Below are 25,454 nucleotides of genomic sequence, written 5' to 3'. Positions count from 1 at the left end.
TTAAGATTCGAGTTAGACACCCGCGGCACCGCAGCGCTCGAAAGTACGGCGTCGCGTCGTGTCGCGCGCGACAGATACCGGCCGGCTATTTCCTCGCGAAATACGCACTTCACTTTTCGGCGAGCCGCTGACGCACGAGTGCCACATAAGTCGACTACACCACACGATTGTCAAACCTGACGGTATCGAGTTCACTACGAGTTGTACGCACCGTACAATCACCGTGATACATCGTCGTGACGAGCACCGGCGCGAGCTCGATCCGCTGCCGGCTGCGTGCCCGCGACGTTCCGCGTTCCGCCAATGAACAATCATGGCGTCGTTTTTCAGTACTGCGCGATACTACGCGAGTCAGAGCAGCGACGCGATTTGAACTTCGATATCACTCGCGCGACGTATGAGATGTATCTCGATTGAATAAATCGCATAAGTCCACGCGGAAACTACACGTACACTTTAACAAGCGATCGACACTTTCACAGTTCTTCCTTGTTCAATTCACGTCGTAGGAGCAGCGATCGTGAGAGAAAGACGGCCGACGCGGCGATCCGCGGGTCGTTTTTCTTGTAATCTCGAGCGAAATATCTTCTCCGAGAAAACTCGCGCAATGTATCTCGAGTAAACGCGTAAATCCACACGGAAAGTACACGCGTTGACGAGCAATCGACACCTCCGCGGCTCTTCCATTCTCCATTCACGTCGTTAAAGGAGCAGCGATCGCGAGAGAAAGACGTACGGCGATTCGCGGGCCGTTTCTCGTATCTCAAGTGAAATACCTGCTCCAGAAAACAAAAACGACGTGTTGCGTAGCATTTATGCATGGCATCGAGGAGCTCGATAGTGCGGCCGTGGCATCGTTTAAAGGTCGATTCAGACACAGCCGTGCCGTATCCGTACCGTGCACGGAACAGAAACATTAGACAAGGATTCCTATTGTCTCCATCCTTGTCTAATGTTAACGATACGGATACGGTACGAGTACGGCACGGCTGTGTCTGAATCGACCCTAATTACGAAAGAGTGATCGCGCATATCCTCCCGTGGCACTCGTTTCAGCGACTCAAAAGATAATGCGAGGAATGCGAGGGACGGAACGTCCTCTGGCCCGGCGCGCCGCGCGCGGTGACGTCACGGCCTACCCCTCCTACGCGGCACGACGCGCGCGGCCGCGCCCTGGCGAAAATTTTTAGTGAGAGAATGTGTTTATATTTGTTTATAAAGAGTTTTATCAATGGTTACACTATTTATGAAGAGTTTTATTGATGTTTACACTGTTTGGAAGCAAGTTGCAAACACTTGGTTAACTCTCTGCTGACAAAACATTTTATAAATACTTAGAAAACTATAATGGAAACGTTTGACACTATGTTATTAAACACCACTTAAACATTTTATCCCTGGCAAAAATTATTAGTGAGAGATTGTGTTTATATTTGTTTATGAAGAGTTTTATCAATGGTTACACACTATTTATGAAGAGTTTTATTGATGTTTACACTGTTTCGAAGCACGTTGCAAACCGTCTGCTAACAAACATTTTATAAATATTTAGAAAACTATAATGGAAACGTTTGAGACTATGTTATTAAATGCCACTTAAACACTTTATAAGAAACGCTTTGAAACCATTTACGTTTCTAAATCATAGATGGCATTCAATGGGATCAGTTTCTCTTATTTAAAATACGACGAACGATGTTATAAGAACGATAGATAAATCACGGAACTGCACAACGTGTATTAGTTGTATCGTGGAGTCCACTTTCATAGTAAAGTGTGGCACACTTTTGGATTGATATAACGTTCATATAACCTTATTGTATCTTTATTTTTGAAGACTGATAATAATTAAATAAACATAAAATGTATCTCTAGCGAAAATAATAGATATGTTTATTGAGAGTTTATAAGAAGTTTGAAGGTGTTTTAAGCAGCAGTTGCTTAAAACACAGCTGCTTAAAACACCTCGTGAACATTTGTAACACTCGAAAAACACCACACAACACTTTCCGAACGCGTATTAAACATAGCCGTGAACATCTCATAAACAATTCCATGTTCAAATTTACATCTCATAAACAATTTAATAAATGTTTTAAAGCACAAATAAAACATCTACTCAACACTTAAGCAAACTTCTTATAAACTTTCAATAAACATATTATTTTCGCCAGGGCGACCGCGGCCGGTTCAAAAATACCGAAAACTTTCAACGAACGATAAGAGATCAACGTATGCCGAATCTTTCATTAACTTTCACAGGTTTAACTGGCTGTATTCTACGTTCTGTCTCGGTGGTGTCTGGTCGACGTCGCGTAGCTGTCTCTCGAAACGCGAGTGTTGTATATCGATCGCGAACAATTAGTGATCATTAGCCTGGCGAATAATTAACTCCCACAATCAGTAATTGAGTGAGGGGTATCGAGGCAACGGTGAAAAAAAGACATAGTTGCTTTTAAGAAAAAGTATGCAGATGCGTGTTGCAAATTACATATTTTTTCTTAAAGGAACTGTGCCTTTTTTTCATACCAATTGATTCGTCTCATTATTATGTGCATAAAAGTATTAAGGTAACATTACCGAAAACTTAATGTTTTACTAGATATTTTGTATTTTATGTCAAAATACTAGAACATTCAAGCCTCATAATTCCAAAAGTTCTTAATGAAAAAATACTTTATTATAGTGTTTTGAAAAGCTCTCGAGATTAGCTACAAGAATATGCATTGAAAAATAGGGGTTTCCATTTAAGAAATTAAAGGTGTCGTTTACGTGAGCTTTAAACGACCATCCAAGGTCAAACCAATGATACCATCTTATGGCCCCCTCGAAACCAAACAACTTTTGTCTGAAACATTTTTCTGTAAAACTTATAGTTTTCGAGATTTTTCAGGGTTTCCATACTTTTCTCCCACCCCGTATGTGTATATTTTAATATATATTTTATATACATGCATATTCGGGAATCGAGGATTGGAAATTACAATTCTATCATTTTGCCGCGATACATATTTCGCACAAAACCTTTCGTTAACGTTGCTTAAATTTTAGTATAGATATGTATAGAATATTTCGTGGCGGAATTTGGGATAGAGTTCTGTTTATAATTTCATGTACCGTATATTGCGAGAAATTTGGAAAATTAAAATACACGTATGTATACAAAATATGTATTAAAATAAATTAGAATACGCACGTAAAATTATAGACAAAATTATTTTTTTAAATATTTGTGTGTATATACATATATATACCGGCCCTAAAGGCTGATTTATTCACATCACATTCGACTGTGATTGGTCAATTTCTTAGAGATTACGGCTTAAATCAACGGTTACAGCCATCATAAATCAGCCTTTAGGGCCGGTATTCATAGTCGGTTCTTATTTCAAGATACGGTTTTATGCGGAATCTACAATGCGAGTCGTGGGTCGTAAGTCGTAGGAAATGGACCAATCACAATCGAATTTGAGGAGAATAATCGACTGTGATTGGTCAATTCTTGCGACTCACATTGTAGACCCAGCATAAGACTGCTTTTGACCGGACTTAAGACGATCTTAAATATAAGATTGAATACCGGCCTAGGACCTAGGACACCGTTATAGCTTTGTCTCACTCCCACTAACTTCTTAGTATAAGCTATAAATGGCGGACCAGTTATAGTTTTGTCTCACTCCTACTTATAGCTTTGTTTCACTCCTACTAATTTGGCTGAAACATATGGCGGACCAATCAAAAATCGTCAGCTCATTGGCTTAAAGGTCTATCCAGACAAACTTGCATAGGTGCATAACCATATGCATAAAGAAACGGATTGGTCTATTTCCTTATGCACATGCATATGAACCAATCAATTCTCTTATGCTTATGTTTATGCGCTATGCAAGTTTGTCTGGATTGACCTTAAAGCGGGGAGCACACACTTCTGCACAACGCATAATGCGTAAGCATAAGAAAATTGATTGGTCTATTTCCTTATGCACATGTGTATGGATGGACCAATTAATTTTCTTATGCTTACGCATTATGCGTTGTGCAGAAGTGTGTGCTCCCCGCTTTAAGGCCATCGCACACAAAATGCATAGCTTAGCATAAGCGTAGCGTAAGACCGCTAAACGAATGAGCATCCAGCATAAAGTCGCCATATTGATTTACATAAGATGCTCATTGGTCCAGCAGTCTTATGCTATGCTTATGCAGCCTATGCAATTTTGTGTGCAATGGCATTTACTCTTAAAGGCCTTGGCACATAGAAAAACTTGAGCAGTAAAACTTAAGCAGTAAGAAATCAACGGTATGGATTCGCTACCGCTTAGAGCCGTGCCTTAAGTTTTTGACTGTGATTGGCTGATTTGCTTACTGCTTGAGTTTTACTGCTTAAGTTTTTCTATGTGCCACGGCCTTAAGGCCATTAAACGTAACAAAGTTTTAGTCATAATCGTAAGGCCGTAAGAAAATAAACCAATCACACTCGATTATTCTTCGAGCTCAAGGAGAATAATCGACTGTGATTGGTCTATTTTCTTACGGCCTTACGATTATGACTAAAACTTTGTTACGTGCAATGGCCTTTATTATAGGGACTCTACCGGTAGCGTGAAGAGAATATGGCCGGAATATTGGTGAGACAAAGCCAGAGCTACTGATTGTCGGTCCTTGTCTGACTCATCTGTTCATCTTATCCGACTCTCATCTCGACCATCTTCCAACTGAGTAGTTCGGACATGAACCATAGCATGGACACGAACCCATATACCGTTACCGAAGCGTAATGGACGTAGTTGACGTCCACTCAGAGGGCGCATTAGGACAGGCGTCGCCCGAAGCGGGATGGCCGCTCTCAGGTTTCTCTCTGTTCGCAGTCTCACGAACTTAGAATTCGAAAACAACGAATACTTTCCGTTCTCGCAGTTGCTCGCAGTGTACGACCGTAAATCCGCGCTTAATCCGCCGCAATCCGTCGCAATGCCTCTCGCAATCTAATTGCATTCTCGCATAACCGCGTCACCGCGGCGTTTGAACATTGTACATTTGTGTAAATAATTTAGATAGTTAAAGACTCAATCTCTGATAGAGACTCGCAACCTAACCTAGCTCTGTTCTTCCCGTCCAAACCTCTCTCGCTCGCGGTTACTTCGCGAACATCGTACGACGGTATAATATGGAAAATAGAGAGTTGGACCTGTTAGAGCAATCCGCTCTGTTAAATTCAAAGGAAGATTTCAGTGTGTGGGAGCAACGATGTAATGAGTATCTCGAGTCGTTGAAAGAAGAACATAGCCAAGCTAAAGAGCCGCCTTTATCATTTGGAATTAAACATTCGCTAATCACTCGTATCGCACGACTCGAAGATTTGATAGATTCGATACGTAAACGTTTCGAACATGCAGGTGCGCGAAAGGACGATGATGATAATGCAGAACTCAGATGGCATGAGATTGATACCGCTTTCGAAAGCTGTATATTGACCGGTGCGGTAGTAAACTCCAAGCACATCGAACCGCGCAAATTTCTTGAAGATGCGAAGGACATCGTACTCGATAATGTGCGGAATGTCATGCAAAGATACAATGCCAATATCAAGATAAACACAGTATTTAATGGTGAATTTGTGACAAGTGACAAACGTGCGAAAAAAAGTGTCGACACAAAAAACTGTGAACTCCTTCGAATGTCCGATTTGCGAGAATGGTACGAGTTGCATGTTACCGAGCCTACTTTAGCATCTCTGGAAGAATTTCAGGAACGCGACAGCGGGTGGACGTTGTCACGTATACTTAATCTGACCGTTAATGTGAACAAGTACCAGCCTATGCACGCGGGATGTTGGATAGAATTGCCGCAAGAGGTAAAGCTGAAGAAAGCGGTGGTCAACGTGCATTCCAAGGACAACGCGTGTTTCGCGTGGTCAGTGGTGGCCGCTCTGCATCCATCCGAAAAAAGAACAGAACGGGAATCCTCGTACCCCCATTATTCATCGGTGCTCAATCTTCAAGAAATTGAATTCCCAATGACCTTAAGTCAGATTAAAACGTTCGAACATTTCAATAATGTATCCATCAACGTGTATTGTGTCGAGAGGAAGGAGGAACTTGTAATTTTACCAATGCTGCTCGCCGATGAGAAAAAAGACAAGCACGTCAATTTGTTGTACCTGCAGGACACGCGAAATAGCAACATGGGACACTTCGCTTGGATAAAAAATCTATCCCGTCTTATGAGCTCGCAAGTGAGCAAGGAAAAGAAGAAAAAATTCTTTTGCGATCGGTGAGGATACATTTTAACAGTATTGCCAACAATTAGAAGAAAGAAAAACTATAAACAGTATTTTAAAAAAAGCTAAATTTTATAGATTTCAAAAAACATACAGTAAAATGTTTCTATTTTTAACTCCTTTATTTTTAACTGATTTTGAATCAGATGATGATTTAAACTTAACTTCTTTTCTCACGTTTATCTCTCACTGCTTGCATTTGTCAGTAATCACATCATTACGTTAGAATAAAAAAGCAAGTGAAAAAGATACTTAGAAGCGCTCTACTGTAATACAAATACAAATACTCAATGGCAATTAGAAACATTAATTTTTTCAATAATGAATAATTAGTTTCAAGTAAATTACTTGTTTTAAAAATTATTAATTGGTATAATATAAATAATTTATATTATAATTTATCTGAGATGTTTAAGATTGCTTAAACGTTCTCATTGATATCGGAGTCGAATTAATAAAATAGGTTTTCAGCACCGCAATTGCGAGCACCGAGACTCGAGCGTTCTTATCGCCGTGACTTTCAGCGTGACGACCTAACGAATAAACAGTGAAACCAAAGCATTGCATGCCGAGCGAATGGTCTTCGCGTGTTCGCTTTGTTTCATCTGTTTATAATTGTCGACCACGGGGACTTCTCTCGGTGACACGTGTGTTCGAAAAGTCTCGAATTTGCGAGAAGCCCCCGAGAGCTTAAAAGGACGCGCGCCCTTGGCAACGGGGCCAGTCGCTCTCTGCTTTTCGAGTTGCCGCTGTCAATCGTTCGAGTTGCTTGCTCTTTCTTTCGCTTGCGCTTAATAGTTAGAGTTGCTCTCTCTTTCGCTCGCTTAATCGTTCGAGTTGCTTGCTTCGGCGTTCGCTTGCGCTTCTCGCGACACGATCTCTTCCATCCTTATATTCGCAATTCTGCATTTTGTAAATATTGTAAATAGAAAATAAACCGTACTTTGTCCGTCAACTTTACTCTTTGACTGTCTCTTCCAATTCGCGGTTCGTATCCTCGCTCGCGTGCGCGGTCCGCTTTCGAACATGAGACTAATTATTCATTATTAAAAAAATTAGTAATTATTTTTCACCAATTATTAATTTCCAAGTAAATAGTAATCCATTTTTAACAAACTGTTAATTATTTTAATAATAAAAAATTTATTTCTACTAATTACCAATTTACAAAAAGACATTAACTTATTTTCGACTTTCACGTAACTAGAAATTTTTCTCTGACCAATTACCAATTTGTTAAGTAATGCATAATTCACTTCTATCTAAATATGATTAATTTTTACGTAACTAGTAATTTTTTGTATTTAATTACTAATTTGCTAATTCAATAAAAGTTGAGGTAAATATGTAGAATAACGGCACCCTCTCCGATAGGCGCGATAGAATAATAAATAATCCGCAATTGCACATGGCACGACTGACAATAAGTATAATATATAATTGAAATGTAAATATTTTCAATTAATATTACATATTTACCCCTATCAAGTTAGCCCCCCCACCATCGCAAAAAAAATCCGGACCTATTAAAAAATTTAGTGCTAATTATGTGCTAATTTGTTGCTCTAGTCCGGATTTTGTTGCTCAAACCGTTTAGCAGGAAATCGCGATCGAAATGGGTGGGGCCAGCTTGTCGTCAAGCTAGCCCCCCCCCATAATAAAAAACCTATATAGAGTGCTCAAATCCAAAAAAACTAATACACCAGAATTTGTTGCTTTTTTGTTGCTCCAAGATAGCGTGAAAACATTTTTGAAATATAACGTTTTTTTAGAAAATACGTATATCTGAATACTTAACAGACATCACCATATTGACTACATCTTAAACAACGTTATATTTCCAAAATGTTTTCACGCTATCTTAAAGCAACAAAATAGCAACAAATTCTGGTATAAACGTTTTTTCGATTTGAGAGCACTCTATATATTTTTTTTCGCTTGGGGGGGGGCCAGCTTGACACAAGTTCTAGCCCCACCACATACTAAAAAACACATATAGAGTGCTCAAATCCAAAAAACTAATACACCAGAATTTGTTGCTTTTTTGTTGCTTTAAGATAGCGTAAACAAATTTTCGAAATATAAGGTTCTGTAAACAATGCCATTAATAAATACTGCATCTTCGACCGTTATCTACGACTTGGATGGCTAAAAACTAAGTAAAAGAATTTGTTACTCGGGTCTTTTTGTTATTTAAATATTCTGTGGACCGTGCCCTACCAGAATATGCAACGTATGATTTTGTTGCTCGCCCCTAACTGCACATAAACAAATTATTTATCTCCGCGTCGACCGTTATCTACGACTTCCGTGGCTAAAAATTAAGTAAAAGAAGGGGCGAGCAACAAAATCATACGTTGCATATTCTGGTAGGGCACGGTCCATAGAATATTTAAATAACAAAAAGACCCGAGCAACAAATTCTTTTACTTAATTTTTAGCCACGGAAGTCGTAGATAACGGTCGACGCGGAGATAAATAATTTGTTTATGTGCAGTTAGGGGCGAGCAACAAAATCATATGTTGCATATTCTGGTAGGGCACGGTCCACAGAATATTTAAATAACAAAAAGAGCCGAGCAACAAATTCTTTTACTTAATTTTTAGCCACGGAAGTCGTAGATAACGGTCGACGCGGAGATAAATAATTTGTTTATGTGCAGTTAGGGGCGAGCAACAAAATCGCAAGTTGCATATTCTGACAGGGCACGGTCCACAGAATATTTAAATAACAAAAAGAGCCGAGCAACAAATTCTTTTACTTAATTTTTAGCCACGGAAGTCGTAGATAACGGTCGACGCGGAGATAAATAATTTGTTTATGTGCAGTTAGGGGCGAGCAACAAAATCATATGTTGCATATTCTGACAGGGCACGGTCCACAGAATATTTAAATAACAAAAAGAGCCGAGCAACAAATTCTTTTACTTAATTTTTAGCCACGGAAGTCGTAGATAACGGTCGACGCGGAGATAAATAATTTGTTTATGTGCAGTTAGGGGCGAGCAACAAAATCGCAAGTTGCATATTCTGACAGGGCAAGGTCCACAGAATATTTAAATAACAAAAAGAGCCGAGCAACAAATTCTTTTACTTAATTTTTAGCCACGGAAGTCGTAGATAACGGTCGACGCGGAGATAAATAATTTGTTTATGTGCAGTTAGGGGCGAGCAACAAAATCATATGTTGCATATTCTGGTAGGGCACGGTCCACAGAATATTTAAATAACAAAAAGAGCCGAGCAACAAATTCTTTTACTTAATTTTTAGCCACGGAAGTCGTAGATAACGGTCGACGCGGAGATAAATAATTTGTTTATGTGCAGTTAGGGGCGAGCAACAAAATCATACGTTGCATATTCTGGTAGGGCACGGTCCATAGAATATTTAAATAACAAAAAGACCCGAGCAACAAATTCTTTTACTTAATTTTTAGCCACGGAAGTCGTAGATAACGGTCGACGCGGAGATAAATAATTTGTTTATTGCAGTTAAGGGCGAGCAACAAAATCATATGTTGCATATTCTAGTAGGGCACGGTCCACAGAATATTTAAATAACAAAAAAACCCGAGCAACAAATTCTGTTACTTAATTTTTAGCCACGGAAGTCGTAGATAACGGTCGACGCGGAGATAAATAATTTGTTTATTGCAGTTAGGGGCGAGCAACAAAATCATATATTGCATATTCTGGTAGGGCACGGTCCACAGAATATTTAAATAACAAAAAGATCCGAGCAACAAATTCTTTTACTTAATTTTTAGCCACGGAAGTCGTAGATAACGGTCGACGCGGAGATAAATAATTTGTTTATTGCAGTTAGGGGCAAGCAACAAAATCATACGTTGCATATTCTGGTAGGGCACGGTCCACAGAATATTTAAATAACAAAAAGACCCGAGTAACAAATTCTTTTACTTAGTTTTTAGCCATCCAAGTCGTAGATAACGGTCGAAGATGCAGTATTTATTAATGGCATTGTTTACAGAACCTTATATTTCGAAAATTTGTTTACGCTATCTTAAAGCAACAAAAAAGCAACAAATTCTGGTGTATTAGTTTTTTGGATTTGAGCACTCTATATGTGTTTTTTAGTATGTGGTGGGGCTAGAACTTGTGTCAAGCTGGCCCCCCCCAAGCGAAAAAAATATATAGAGTGCTCTCAAATCGAAAAAACGTTTATACCAGAATTTGTTGCTATTTTGTTGCTTTAAGATAGCGTGAAAACATTTTGGAAATATAACGTTGTTTAAGATGTAGTCAATATGGTGATGTCTGTTAAGTATTCAGATATACGTATTTTCTAAAAAAACGTTATATTTCAAAAATGTTTTCACGCTATCTTGGAGCAACAAAAAAGCAACAAATTCTGGTGTATTAGTTTTTTGGATTTGAGCACTCTATATAGGTTTTTTATTATGGGGGGGGCTAGCTTGACGACAAGCTGGCCCCACCCATTTCGATCGCGATTTCCTGCTAAACGGTTTGAGCAACAAAATCCGGACTAGAGCAACAAATTAGCACATAATTAGCACTAAATTTTTTAATAGGTCCGGATTTTTTTTGCGATGGTGGGGGGGCTAACTTGATAGGGGTACATATTTTATGTAATTAGAATTTGGTGGAGTAGACTAGCTGAAATATTTGTTAAAAACTAAATCATTTACATACACACATACTTATTAATATAGTACAAAAACCTTTTAATGAGAAAGAAGCCAGAAAAAAGCTTTTTTTAAAGAAAGAAATCCAGAAAGAAAGCTAAATTGGCAACGCGACATTTCAATAAAATTATGGAATATTTTATATTCTGTATAAAAATTTAAAAATTATATTTTTTGCAGATGTTTACACTACTTTAGTTCGAACGCAAAATTGGCAGCTCACCCTGCGAATTGTCGAGAAATGAACGACTGTGCGATCAAGTTACCGCATAAGTCCTTCAGGTGGCTGAGTTTCAACAATGACAACAGGAAATATCGAGTTCCTTTCGTGGTGTTCGCCGATCTGAAATTCACCCTAAAGAAGACGGATAGTGATGCGCAAACGTCTACGTATCAGCATCATCAAATATTTAGCATAGGGTACTACGTGCGCTGCGCTTATGACGACTCTTTATCCGTATATCGGTTTCGTCGCGATAAAGATTGTCTCACGTGGTTCGCCGAGGAACTTAGAAGAGTAGCGCGTAACGTAAAGTCTATCCTGTCCGGTAATGTACATAACAGGTTTCCCGCGACAGATTTCACGCACAAAGATTTACAATGTATTCCCGTAGTTCTTCATGATTTATCAGGCTATGATGCACATTTGATTATTAATGAAATAACTACAGCATATGAAGGAGGTGTAGAAGTGCTTCCAATAACAAAGGAAAAATACATATCTTTTACGAAGAACTTTCATGTCAAAAGCACCGTCGATAATGAGAAAGTTTTCATGAAATTACGATTCATCGATTCATATAAATTTTTCAAGACCAGTCTCGATAAATCGGTATCTTTTCTCAATAAGGATAAGCTCCGAATCTTGCAAAATGAATTTTGTAAATTGCCTAGAGAACATTTCGATTTACTGATCCGAAAAGGCGTGTTTCCGCATGAGTATATTGACTGTGTCGAAAAGTTGGAGGACTTATGCTTACCACCGCGCGAATCGTTTTATAGTTCGTTGACTGGTGACATTGTACCCGAGAGCGATTACGCGCACGCCGTCGACGTCTGGCAGCGGTTCTCTATTCAAACGCTCGGCCAGTACAGCGATCTATATCTGAAAACTGATGTCTTGCTGTTGGCCGATATGTTTGAAAACTTTCGTGACAGTTGCATCTCGAGTTATAAACTTGATCCCGCGTACTACTGCACTCTATCCGATTTTACGTGGGATGCGATGTTAAAGCATACGCGCGTCAATTTCGCACTGCTTACCGATATTGACATGGTCATGTTCATCGAACGCGGTACACGCGGCGGTTTGAATCAATGTTCCAACAGATACGCGCGTGCCAACAATAAGTACATGCAGTCGTACGACTCATCGAAACCACCGTCGTACTTGATGTATTTCGATATAAACAATTTGTACGGTTGGGCAATGTGCCAACCACTGCCTTACTCTGATTTTCGATGGGTCAAGATCATTTCCGATTTTGACGTGACAACCGTTGCGCTAGACTCGCCGACGGGTTACATACTCGAGGTCGACTTGGAGTATCCGCAATATCTGCACGACGCGCACAGTGACTTACCGTTCTGTCCGACGCGCGATAAACCACCCGGTAAGCGGCAGGACAAACTCCTCGCGACTCTATATGATAAGAAGCATTATATTATACATTATCGCAACCTGCAGCAATGTATTCGTCACGGCCTTCGCGTAACAAAGATCCACCGCGTATTGCAATTCGCGCAATCTCCATGGCTTCGCGATTATATTGAGCTCAATACAAAATTTGGAACACTGGCTAAGAACGATTTTGAGAAAAATTTGTACGAGCTGATGAACATTGCGTTATTCAGCAAATTCACGGAGAACGTGCGCAATCAACCCGACGTGCGACTCGTGACGAAATGGAACGGGAGATTTGGCGCGGAGGCAATGATCGCGAAACCAAACTTTCGCGGTCGAAGCGTCTTTTCGGAAAATGCGGTCGCGATCGAAATGCAAAAACTCGAGGTAAAGTTCAACAAACCGATCTACGTAGGTATGTGTATCCTCGACATGTCCAAGACCTGTTTGTACGAATTCCATTACAAGTATATGTTACCGTTACATCGCGAAAAATGTAAAGTTATGTACACTGATACGGATAGTATAATTTATCACATCGAGTGCGACGATGTGTACGATACTATGAAGCGCGACATTGACAAATATGATACGAGCGATTACGCGGTCGATAATGCGTACGGTATTCCGCTCGCCAATGAAAAAGTACCGGGCTTAATAAAGGACAAAAACCACGGTGCGATTATGACTGAATTTGTCGGGATTAGGGCAAAGATGTACGCCTTGCGAGTAGATGGTAAGAAAGACACAAACGAGATCAAAAGCGAGATCAAGAGCAACGTCGTAGCCAAGGAGATAACGTTTGACGATTACACGTTGTGTCTGCGTGATGAAATTGAAATGACGCGACAGCAGTCTAGCGTAAAGTCCGAACTGGACGAAGTGCATTATACCATAACCAATACGAAAATCGCTCTAAATTCGTATGACGATAAACGATACATTGTACCTAATTCTACTGAGACGTTACCATGGGGTCATTACGAGATACCTTTGTAAATACTTTAACTGTATATTTTATAAATACATGACTTTTTTTAGAAATGAAAACGAACTCATTTGCATATTATAAGAAATTTATTTTACAAAACATTATCCTTGCGTATCTAAAAATTGTGTGAACTATCGAATCCCAGTCACTTTACATAAACCTCATCCCCTCTTTTACGCAATACTTTTTCAACGAGATACAGATCAAGATTAGCAACGTGATGCAGATTTTGCGCAGAAATCTTCCAGTAGATACGTCACGGGATTAGTTTTCTGTACTTTAACGATTCTAAACACTTTCGTGGTCCAATTTGGCGTGTAACCTTTCTCAAAGATTGTCTTGAATTTATTCACGCGTACCGAGTCGCCCACTTTGAATCACGCGGGAACAGCGATCTTTACGCGGCTGTACACTGTTGTTAAGAACTTGTCGCGATCTCGGGGATAATCATCGCCGATAGGTTGCATGCCGATCAGTTTCAATGCAGCTTATGGAAAATGAGAATATAATTGTTACTAAAAATCTGGTGATTTAAGAATTACTTGACCGTCTTTCCGCCGAAATTATACCACTGCCCAGTATCACTCTGCTCCTCTATCGTTAGGTTCGAGCTGGCCGTCCCCTCGCACGAAAGACTGAATTAGCTATCGCGAATTGGCTACCGTTTTGTGTCTAGATTTTCATGCCTTTTGGAAATTGGTGGACGCGAGCATAATGCCTAATTTTCGTTTGGTGTGTGGCTTTTGAATCGTGCGAGGGAACAGCTCGAGAAACCCGTCATCCTTACTCTCCCGTTTCCCCTTTTGATCCGTCTTGCGCCTCGCGCAAGAAAGAAAAGGCGTGACACTAGAAATGCAATTATATAACGGTCGCTTAAATGTATAAGTACAAAGAAAGATCTACATGCGTACTTTTGTTGGATATTACTTATTTCAACAAATGAGTATGAATAGAAAGAGAAACAAAGTATTCGAATATAGACACAGTATTGTTTACAATAAAAATATCATGAAAAAGTCGAAACACTTGTAGAAGTAACACGATATATCATGCTGTTGCAATGATACCTTTTCTTACTCAACGACGCAAAAAAGGGGTCATACTCATTTAAACTTCAATTATTTTTTTACTCGTTTCCTTAAAGTGCATAATATATTTTAACTATTTACAAAAAAACGTTTTTATTAGATGTTATACAAATATCTATATAAAAAAATATTACTTTTTCAACATTCTTCTAATATTTAATTAATTAAAAAAATTAATACAGAATTGTTCATAAAATACGAATATCCGTTTTACTTTAGGAGAATCTTTATGTATATATGCATTTGTTAAAATATTTAAAATAGATATAAAGAAAATTATAAAATAATGATAAAGACAATTAATGCCTTAACTAGATCTTTTATACAAGTATATCGCTTAAATCTTAAAATTATGGAAGTATTTGGCTCCTGATAAACAAAATTCTTAGTCAAACACATTAAAATAAGAATAATTATTACTATTTTACCCACCGTACTTTCCCCACTATGATCTCTTGCTAGCTGTTGTCTATACTGTTGTTTTCTGTTTAAGAGTAACGTTCTTGACAAAGTGCCTTCTATCATTCTCATATTCGTACAGACTACGAGAGGATAGACGTGCCTGTGACAGTGAATTAGTTAGAAATTAAATATTCTGCAATTATAATAACACTTTTACAACATACATCTTGTAAGTATGTAATCTAGCCTTTTCACACACACATGCAGAGAGAGAGAGAGAGAGAAGGAGAGAAAAGGAGAGAAAACATAATATTTAAATACATAACTTGCGTTTGCTTTATTAATATTACATATCAATATTAATATAATACACACTAACAAAATGGCTTCTACAATATTGCAAAAATTAAATGATACATTATTCGTATAATACTATCATCAAAATATGTACTGAGCATACTTTATATTTTCCCTATTATGGCTACGTAGTAATTCCAATAAGAAATTACATATGTAACAAATCACACAAAGAGTGCCTTAAAATGAATAAAAAAAATATAACTATAATACATATTGCTTTCTGTGCAATTTTTATAAATTAAGTTTTTTCGTCAATATAACAGATTGCTACTTAATCAACGTACGTGTTATTTAACATTAATGGTCCTTACTTTTTATAGAATTTGTTAGGAAAACTAATTTCTATATAATTTACATAAAAATTAAGTTATATTATCTCTAATAGCTCATTACAATCTTTATCATACTTATTACATAATGTAACAGCTATCACTTTTTTCGTATTTTAATTATTCTAAATAATATCATTAATATTATGATTTAGATTTTAGATAATTTATTAAAAATACTTTTTAACTTAACAAATTACCAATTTTTATGTGTTTTTCATGAATATTTAGTAGCATTGCGTTTAAATTCAAAGTAAACATTATAGCGGCAGGAGAAACGGCAATTCTTGGATTGCAAATTTTTCTATGGACACGATAAACTTACCGCCTACTACACTTTCAGAAGTCGCAACAAGTATGTATATAAATTTTCATAATTTAATTCAGATATATATATATATATATATATATATATATATAATATTTCATGCCCCTATCACATATACCTACTATGTAATAATAGTTCTGCAGAATGGAATGCGTCCCGCTTTCCGCGAGGTGAATGTCGATATAAGTGCCTGCCCCTGTCTAACCAGAAAACCTTTCGATCTTACCGGAATAGGTAAGAAAAATCTAAGGAAGATACGTAATATTTCACTAAGAAAACGATTTTCTCCTTAAAATACAGGTTTAAGCGGCCATCCGTCAATAATACATGTCGGTGATTATATAAACATTATACCGACCCCGCGACCTAATAAAGCAACTTGGAATATTGGGAAAATGTGTGGGAAATTATTATCAACTGGCTACGATTCTTTCATCATCGGGTCTGGTTACGCAGTAAAACCATACATGCCTTATAACGGACACGTATGTCTTATAAATACTTTTATGCACAAAAGTATGATAATATAATTTTTTAAATACTATTGTACTGGCAGAATAAAGAGAGACAGTAAATTGTGCGATAAACTGCGCATTATATTAATTGATTTATTGTTATCTACTATCGTTGTTTTAATTCTATGATAGTATGTTATGATTTGTTAATACTTGCTTTAATAAAAATCTTATCTTTTTACGTTTATTTGTCAAAAACCCGACCACTGTTGTAGCTCATTATGGACGCGATGTGTAGAGCACCTTTTATCAACAATGGGAGTCGCATTGTTTTCGCAGACGCAAGTAACGGACAGACAAGAATAGAAATGTTAACTAGACCTGACCAAATGATGTGCTCCTTTATGGGCAATTTTTTTATCAGCGAGGGCAAGCAGGGCAATGTTCTCAGAGTCCGCGCCAAGGGTCGCGAGTCCATTGTTGATATTATAACAATAATTCAAAGCATTCTCCACAGACACTTCTATGAAGAGGATCGTACTGTTGGTAACAAGCATTTCAATATTGTAGTTATAATCGATTAAAAGAATAAATAAAAAAATGTTTGTATTATCTTCTATGCCTGATCTTGCAGCTTTAGGTGGTGTTCTTCAGATGAGGAATGGACGAGTGGCACAAAACGTTATGCCGGAACAATATCCGCCGCGGGTGTCATCATTTATCGATCTCGCTAGATGGTTTAAATGTCACGACCTACAACTTAAATCAGATCTGATAGCTGTTGGTACAATTATTAACACCGAACCGGATATTTTGTATGAGGAACAGCGTTACGATTCTGTAAGTAATTTGTACTATATAGCAGGACAAGTGGATAACAGAGACTATTTATCTTCAAATTACTCTCTTCTATCACCAGCAAAAACTACCATTAGTTATAAATCTTAATTTCTTATTTGTTAATTAACGTAATTGTATCTATCCGCTTATGTCAAAATAAGCATTTGTAAATATTAAAGTTAAGTAAATTAAATTAATAAATCTTAACACATTTACTTAAGCGTTAATCATGACCGTGATTACGGTCTAAATTGCTTAAACTTTAAGAAATATTTATATGATTTTCAGCCTCTGCCGAGAAGGCACCATCAGTTCCACAGTTTTTCCACTGATGGAGTAGGCGGCCAGTTTGTTAACGATATCATGAGCACGGTCGAATATGAAGGATATTTCAATTTAGCGAGCAAAATTTATATGTGGAATTCATGATCTTTCTATTCTTAAACTAGTTTCTTATGTGTTGTTACATGTAAACAAAAGTTTATGTAATACAGGGAATTGTCTTGCTGAAGTACTTAAAGATTTAGTGTCATACAAATCTGAAAATAATTATGTTCAACCATATAAATAATTTTAATTATATACACTCAAACAAGTTGCAAAAATGTCTAAACTTTTTACAGCATTATCATGTTTGAGTGTCCTACATAATTATTTTGATGTTTCAACGTAATTATTTTTAGATGTATGTCTAGCCTAAGTTTTACATATTTCAGCAAAACCGGTTTTTCCGTGTAGGTATATATTTGTGACGAAAGGATTGTATCAGATTATAATATTTTATAAGTTTCTTGACGCATTTTATATAATTAATGAAGTTTTAAAGTTCCTAATATTCGATAGATGTTCTAGTAATTAAGTGCTAAAAATAAGGATTTGAAGGTATAGAACCCAGTCAGAAAGGTGACGTCGATTTAACGTTAATTTGACGTCGAAGAGATTAACACCTGGTTAAATCGAATTGATCGACGTCTTCGACGTCGAATCACTGTGGATCGACGAACTTTTTGACTGATTATACCTGACCCGACGTTGATAATTATCGACATTGATTCGACGTCGGGTGAATTATACATTTCTCACTGGAAATCTTAACACTGTTCCTTGAAATGTAAATACATTATAATTTAGTTATTTTAAACAAGAGCGATTTAAATTCTAGTATTTTCCTATATAATTGTATAAGAATTTGTGTAGCACTATCTAAAACTTAAAAAAATATGTTAAATAATTATACATAGAAAACAATAAGGTTAAAAAGAATAAATTTAAACGACAGAGAAAAATTTTAAGCATTATTTTTTTATGTTATAGTTACTTAAAGCAAGAACAATCTTAATTTTTTTCAATACAAATAATAAGAATTTTTGTAGCGCTATTCACAATTCTGAAATGAAATAATATTACATGGAAACTGATAAAATCAAAAGAATAGTTCTAAGGAATAAAGAAACATTTTGAACAATATTTCATCTTACATATTTCAAATCAAAGAGCAAGCAATTATTCACGCACGTTTTCCCACTCGCGCGTGTCTTGAAGGAAAAATTAATATCTTTCTCTGCTGAATATTGTCAATGTTGCACACGTTTCTGTTTTCGAAATCGACGAGTTTTCTCTCGAGATATTTATACTACATACAGACTATTTGTCTCGAAAATAGCTTGTGTCAGATTTCAGAAACTAGTAACTTCAAGTAAAATAAAGGTGAGGAGAGATCGCGCATCAATTTGTATACGTCTCTCTCACATTAAGTGTGAGAGTGAGAGAGACATACACAAATTGATGTGATGAATTTCAATAAAATAGATCTTCGAAACGCATCTTACTTGTAAAAAAACAAATGTTTCTTATTCTTTTTATTTATTTTCTTACGCTTGATATCTAATTGTTATAAATTATCATATTTTTTTCAATATGACGATTACGTTTTTGACTACGCGGCGCATTTGTGGCATTATTTTTGTTAGAAGTATTTCCCATGCAGGAATTTCGAAAATAAACTTGCTGCGCGTCGATCAGCGCCTACCACGGTCTCCTCTCAGATAATACTTCTCAGATAATCGAATCTCAGATAACACTTCTAATAAAGCTTCCGATTTTGGATTTTATTCTGGTTTCAGTTCATTTTTACCTGTTTAAACTCTGCTTCTGGCATATTTGAACAAATTCTCGAATTTATTCAATATTATCCATCCACCGGCTTTCACTCTTTCACAGCATATTCCATAGTCCGTAAACGATTTAGCATGGCATAGAATGAAACAGAATCTTCGTATGTTAAAGATATAACAAGGGAACGTAACGTTTTTAAATCGAAAAACAATTGTTTGGTCGTCGTACTAAGCTGATGCCAGATTGGATCTACTTGCAAATGTAACTGCTTGTGAAATTTCTTTGCTATTGCATTCTCTACAGTCAATTCGTCTAAGTCTAAATATTTATTAAGTCTCTTCAATTCTTTCACAATGTAATTCATAATATCAAGCAAAGTGGCTTGAATGTTCTGCATCTTTGGTGTGATCTGTACATGTAGTTCTATAACATCGGACTCATGCTCGGACAAGCAATTATTATTAATAGTTGTGTGAAAACGTGACCATAAATATAATTTCTTCACGAATAGAGCTTTCATAACTCGTTCTACTCGCAAATACTGAAAGTAACTGTGAAAGCCAATGACGAATTTATAAACGCCTTGATAAATCCAGTTTTATTATGTTGTCTATACAAACGCAACGCAAATGCTTGTTGATAAGCATTCAGAATATTATGAGCTCTATAGACGAGAATACCAGTGACCAAGTGCAACGAAACTCTGTTGTTTAACAGATCTACTCTGGGAAAAATAAAGACGGTTATAACTAACTCATTTTGGGGCCCATGATTATAAGTAATCAAATTATTTGGCTATCGTAACCCTAATTAACATTTTGGTTAGTGCCCCTTAAGTGAAAATTATCTTTGCGTAACTGAATATCGACAGAACTAATTGAGAGAATTGACTAGTGTAACTTAAAAATCTTTGAAATAAATAGAATAGCTAATTACGATTTTTAGTTACGCGTAATCGTGGGCCCCAAAGTGAGTTATATTTTTCCCAGAGTACCACCAAAATACGACCTGATATAAACAGCACTCTACCCTCAAAGTACATTACTCCCTGCGTTTGAAGGTAAGATTTTATTAAATGCGTATGTAAAATAAGAATGTATTTTTTTTATACCTTTCATTAAAGAGACATTCAGCATTCACTATACGCGGTAGCCTACTTGTTCCATAACTTTTAAGCAGACCATTAATGTAATTCTCATCATGATTGGTGGTTCCCAGAACGATAACTAAATTGCCCGGATCCGAGTAAGCTTTTATTAATTGCAAAATAATCGAACGCATCCAGGAAACGTGGAAGTGCGGAAGATTATGGATTAAATTCGCAGAACTTAGCGATGCGCTCCAACTCGGTGCCGAGTTCAACTTCATCCGTCTCTGCAACAAATTGCTTCTCTGCACTTATTTGGCACTACTATACATCATTATTTCACTGTACACAAAGGTTCAAGAGAAATGCAAAAATGGTGGGAACGATGTAAAGGTCGTACCTGGGGTGAGCGGTGACTGCTTTCAGCGTTGTTTTACTCGTTTCCTGGGCGGTCGATATTCTGGATCGCTAAAGCTTGTAAAGTTTCTAACATCAGGTGTGGATGGGAGTTTGCCAATGACTTGTAACCCTCGGTATTAAGCACATCTGTCAGATGTCTGCAAAAGCACGGATTAGAGATCGCAAGTTCCATCGCGTTCACTCGTACAGCCAAAAAATATAATTTTGATCGTTGGAAGAGTAAAATTATCTTTTAGTCGATGAGCCGACGTGTACGTTGCGAGCACACTTCTCTCTAGTGATGCGACGGCAGACCGTCCAGCATGCTAACAGTATGTGTAAAGGATGCGCTGGCAACGTACACAAAGTATAATACATGGACATGGTCTCTGCTTTGTGTGCGTTGCCACCGCATTTGCTCCACATGCTGTTAACATGCACGGTCTGCCGTTCTCTCTCGCGACATTAACTTACGATTTAATGATGTCTAGCGCCTCTGCCTTCAGATAATCGGCCCTATAGAGATCGGCAAGTATGAGGATCTCTGCTGCGTTCTCAACGGTTAACCGTGTGCCAAGTATTTTCTCGCACATTACTTTTAAATTTTTTAGTTCATATTTTTCCGCTGCGTATAATAAGTCCGGGCTTTTCTCCAACTTCTCCACTTTACCGGTGTAAATAAATTGCAACATTTCTCTCACGGTTTCAAAATCCATGTCTTCGATTTTCACGTTGGTTCGTTTTTCGATCATCTCGCTTTTGAACATTGCCGAGAAGACGCGACTTTGTGCAGCGAGAATTGCTTTGTGCGCCCGGATCTCCCTTCCATCGACAAGAACCGTTATGTCGCTAAATTCGGAATTTTCGAAAAGCAGTAATCCGACATTATCGGGTTCGCATTTTGATACTTCAAACGGTATCGTTACTGGATCGTTACTGGATGTTACATTATCCATTACGCTGATCTCACAGAATATCGTGAGTTTGTCGTCTAGCAGCAGCCCGTTGACCTCGTCCAGAAGAGAGTCTCTCCTGACGAACTTTTTATAACCCCAATCTCCACCGCAAATAAATTGATTAATGGTTTTCATTATATTGGTTTCTTCTTTTTTGGCATTGAGAATGGAAAATTTGCACTTTGCTTTTACAGCCTGCGATTCCCTGCACGAAACGAGAATGAGGAATAACGACAGGTAGTCTTTGCTCTCTTCATCCACGCCCGAGTCTTCGCCCTTAAGATACATTTTTAGGCACCATTTGACATTTTGGTTGGCCCCTTCTGGAAATGTAGAAGACTTCAGTATCCTTTTTAATTCGCAGCATACACTGAAATTTTCGATGGTCCATTCAAATAATATTTTCTTCATTTGGCAATTCGTGCGACATCTTGTAATAATATTTGACGGGCCGAAGAGGACACTCTGCAGACATTTGAAGTAAAATAAAAAAATAATGTGCAATACGTTTTCTAGAGTTCTTATAATATATGTCTATTACTTATAATTTTAACAAAGTTGGTGAAAAGTGAATGACTAAATAAAATTGTGTCTTAATCCTGGATATACACATTGGGGTCTTCGAGACTCCAGTTAAAGTTTGAAACTCTACCATTGATAGAACAAATAAATAGGGGGGATAAAACCGTCTGCCTTGTAAAAAAAAGTTTGAAGTCTCTTCAATAGCTAGCAACTGCCAAAGCAATCAATTGTTTGTTGGTTTTGCAACAATTAAGGCTCCTGGATGGTCACCGCAGAACTCTGCGTTGACGGTGGCGACGTACCGTCGCGGCAGAAATGAGAACTCTCCAATGGAGAATTCTGTCCTCTGTGACATGTTGACAACCTATTTTGTTGTGCATGCTATTTCTTTATTATTCGCTCTGTGCTTGTGCTCTAACGTTTAACGTATTCGTGAAAGTCGTAAAATTGACCGAAAAATAAGATTTGCATGCGGAAGGAACGTTTTCACCTTCTTTCGATAGTCGTTAAACGGCTGTTTTTCCCGTATGTTTAGGCTTCGTTTTATGGCTGTTTGTTTATTGTCGAGGGAAAAGGGTAGTTTTCGGTCAATTTCGGAAGTGTTCTGAAACGATCTATAGTGATGTTGTATTGAAATGTCTTTTTATTTGAAAATGGCATGCACAACAAAATTGGGTGTTTTCCTCGCCTCGATAGTAAGAATCCAATATGGCCGCGGTGACCATCCAGGAGCCTTAATACTTAAAATAAGTCTGGGGGCTCTCAAACTCCAGTGTGTATTTCGTGCAACTTTCTTTTACGAGTAATGTAATAATAATAGTATAATACTAAAGCCAAATAGCGCGCGCAAAGCGCGTCTGTGATGTCTAGTAATGGTTAAACAAATTAAAGATTAGGGCAAAATTGATGCGTTATAGAAAATAAATTAGTAATCAATTCTTATTGAATAAATACCGCGTCACGGCATGGTGAACGAGATTGCTACTTGTCGCGGCAAGGTTTGAAAGAGTAATGTAAATTACTCACGGGGGTGACCTTCGACGGTTCAGCGTCCGGCGTCCTCGGCAGAACCCGATGCTCTTCTCTTTCTGACATTTTTCGATTACCACACTGAGAAAAAAAATGTGCTTACTTTTAGTAAATATATTTACTAAAATTAGATTTACTTAATTTAAATTAAAAAAAAAAGAATAAAAAAGTGTGCAAATTAGAAACTTGCACATTGCTTCCTCATTACAGATCGCTACTATTGCTTCTATTTTATTTCGCTCACAAAGCTTCTCTTATAAGGAAGCTTGTATTTTATTTTATGCATAATTATTAGTATTTATTAGTTGCTACAGATATTAAGCGTCGAAGTTAACAAAACAGAAATAATTTGTTAAAGCAGAGAATATAGTTGGTGTATGAAAAGTATATATTTATATGTACTTATTCATAGCCCTACGGGGATATACAATAAACTTATCTATCTATCTACTTATTCATCGTACATATTTATATGTTCTATGAATAGTTGGTATATAAATATGTACTTTTCATATACCAACTATTCTCTGCTTTAACAAATTATTTCTGTTTCGTTAACTTCTTAATATCTGTAGCAGAAATAATTTGTTAAAGCAGAGAATAGTTGGTATATGAAAAGTACATATTTATATTTATGCATTATAAGTATGCATACGTTTCAAATTCGCGCACTTTTGCATGCGCGTGCGGCCACGGAGCATGCGCATGTGGCCGCGGGGTATGTTCATGGTCGCTACATCCCGTCGGTATGACAGGATTCCTAACCTGAGAGTCGTCAACTTTTAACGCTAAATATCTCGCTTCGCAGGGCAGACCGCCGCATTTTTCTGCCAGATTCTTTCGTTTCGTGTCAAAACGCGTCGAATGAGCATAATTTTATTGATATTCGAGGTGCAGCGCGTATTCTAAATAATTACCCTCAATTTACTCGGCAAAAGACTCGAAGAGCAAAAAATAAATCCGAATCCAAGCGTGAGAAATAGCATTAAAAAGATAATTGTTGCTCGCTAAATCTCTCATCGGAACAATTATAACAATAATTTTGTTTCTACACTTACTTCGATTTTTATTTCGGAGATATAAATCGACGTGTCCTGCTTCAGTAAACAGCCATGTCGCCTCGACACGCTTATAATTCGTTAATTGTAAGAATTAATCAACGCCGCGAAACAATAATTGTTAACTGTTTCGATAATCGCGTTTCTATAAAAGTATCTAAAAGCGACAATACACACGGAACGATTTCACGCCACTAACCACTAACCTGCTCGCTCGAGTTTCGCTGAACAAATGATAGCGCCACAGAACATATATAATGAGAAGAGCAAGCTCCGTGTTAAACGAAGGAAACACAAAATTGATCGTAGCGCTCGCAGTGGCTTGGCTTGGTACTAGGGCTGCGTTCGGGGAGCGCGCTATTAGCGCTATTGCATCATTCTATCTTTATCGCTCATCAAGTGTAGAACAAGGATAGAATAAGCAAATAGCGCTAATAGCGCGCTCCCCGAACGCAGCCTAGATAGTACTATTATATATATACATATGCCTTATATTTCCTTATTTTTAGACTTGTTTATTTTAGCTAAACGTCTTGTACAGTCCATCTTTCTTCTTTTTCTTTTTACGTTAAAGAGAAAAAGAGAAAAAATTAACTGTGCAAGAAATTCAGCTAAAACGTAAATTACGATATCATAAATTAGGTGCAGTTGAAAATAAAATCCACAGTTAATAAATATATAATATTTATTAAAAATTGACATGAATCGTAGATTCGAGGACATATCGATAACATATATTTGTCTAAATATGATTCGCATATATCGACAATTCTTATAAGTACTGATAAATAAAACAAAAAAATAAATTTTTTTCTCTAAAATAATATAATGGAAATAAACAGAAAATATGTGCTGCTCTGTTTTTGTTCGATATGCAACAATCTTATAATCTAAGCGGTTTACCGCTTATATACTATATAAGCTACG

General features: G+C 37.2%; 3 protein-coding genes across 3 annotated transcripts; 2 read left to right on the top strand and 1 right to left on the bottom strand.

The window, feature by feature from the left end:
- The first annotated feature begins 4,868 nt into the window (after positions 1-4,868).
- Positions 4,869-13,622, top strand: LOC139785188 (uncharacterized). The gene is made up of 2 exons (XM_071724350.1): positions 4,869-6,270; positions 11,125-13,622. Exons 1-2 carry the CDS (start codon positions 5,165-5,167, stop codon positions 13,565-13,567), a joined length of 3,549 nt encoding a protein of 1,182 aa, XP_071580451.1. The 5' UTR covers positions 4,869-5,164; the 3' UTR covers positions 13,568-13,622.
- Positions 13,623-15,361: 1,739 nt separating this feature from the next.
- On the bottom strand, positions 15,362-24,762 carry LOC139785189 (speckle-type POZ protein-like). Its single transcript, XM_071724351.1, has 5 exons — positions 24,734-24,762; positions 23,467-23,550; positions 21,437-22,383; positions 20,964-21,120; positions 15,362-20,850 (listed from the first exon to the last, which is right to left on the bottom strand). Exons 2-4 carry the CDS (start codon positions 23,533-23,535, stop codon positions 20,997-20,999), a joined length of 1,140 nt encoding a protein of 379 aa, XP_071580452.1. The 5' UTR covers positions 23,536-23,550; positions 24,734-24,762; the 3' UTR covers positions 15,362-20,850; positions 20,964-20,996.
- LOC139785191 (ester hydrolase C11orf54 homolog) lies at positions 16,216-17,790 on the top strand. The gene is made up of 5 exons (XM_071724352.1): positions 16,216-16,300; positions 16,367-16,551; positions 16,797-17,067; positions 17,156-17,361; positions 17,650-17,790. Exons 1-5 carry the CDS (start codon positions 16,216-16,218, stop codon positions 17,788-17,790), a joined length of 888 nt encoding a protein of 295 aa, XP_071580453.1.
- Positions 24,763-25,454: the final 692 nt, after the last annotated feature.

Source organism: Temnothorax nylanderi, unplaced genomic scaffold, assembly GCF_030848795.1.
Source record: "Temnothorax nylanderi isolate EJ_2023f unplaced genomic scaffold, tnyl_v1.0 TNYL_tig0752_pilon, whole genome shotgun sequence".
Classification (NCBI taxonomy): domain Eukaryota; kingdom Metazoa; phylum Arthropoda; class Insecta; order Hymenoptera; family Formicidae; genus Temnothorax; species Temnothorax nylanderi.
Note: the sequence above shows the minus strand (reverse complement) of the source record. Positions and strands in the feature narration are given on the sequence as shown.

What these genes read in the sequence shown, in the direction of transcription:
- LOC139785191 (XM_071724352.1), top strand. Translation starts at nt 16,216, where the DNA reads ATGCGTCCCGCTTTCCGCGAGGTGAATGTCGATATAAGTGCCTGCCCC. An exon ending in TTTCGATCTTACCGGAATAG is followed by an intron (nt 16,301 to 16,366) that starts GTAAGAAAAATC and finishes CTTAAAATACAG; the next exon opens with GTTTAAGCGGCCATCCGTCA. An exon ending in TGAAGAGGATCGTACTGTTG is followed by an intron (nt 17,068 to 17,155) that starts GTAACAAGCATT and finishes CTGATCTTGCAG; the next exon opens with CTTTAGGTGGTGTTCTTCAG.
- LOC139785188 (XM_071724350.1), top strand. Translation starts at nt 5,165, where the DNA reads ATGGAAAATAGAGAGTTGGACCTGTTAGAGCAATCCGCTCTGTTAAAT. An exon ending in AAAAAATTCTTTTGCGATCG is followed by an intron (nt 6,271 to 11,124) that starts GTGAGGATACAT and finishes TATTTTTTGCAG; the next exon opens with ATGTTTACACTACTTTAGTT.
- LOC139785189 (XM_071724351.1), bottom strand. Translation starts at nt 23,535, where the DNA reads ATGTCAGAAAGAGAAGAGCATCGGGTTCTGCCGAGGACGCCGGACGCT. An exon ending in AACCGTCGAAGGTCACCCCC is followed by an intron (nt 22,384 to 23,466) that starts GTGAGTAATTTA and finishes AAATGTCTGCAG; the next exon opens with AGTGTCCTCTTCGGCCCGTC. An exon ending in GCGCTAGACATCATTAAATC is followed by an intron (nt 21,121 to 21,436) that starts GTAAGTTAATGT and finishes GTGCTTTTGCAG; the next exon opens with ACATCTGACAGATGTGCTTA.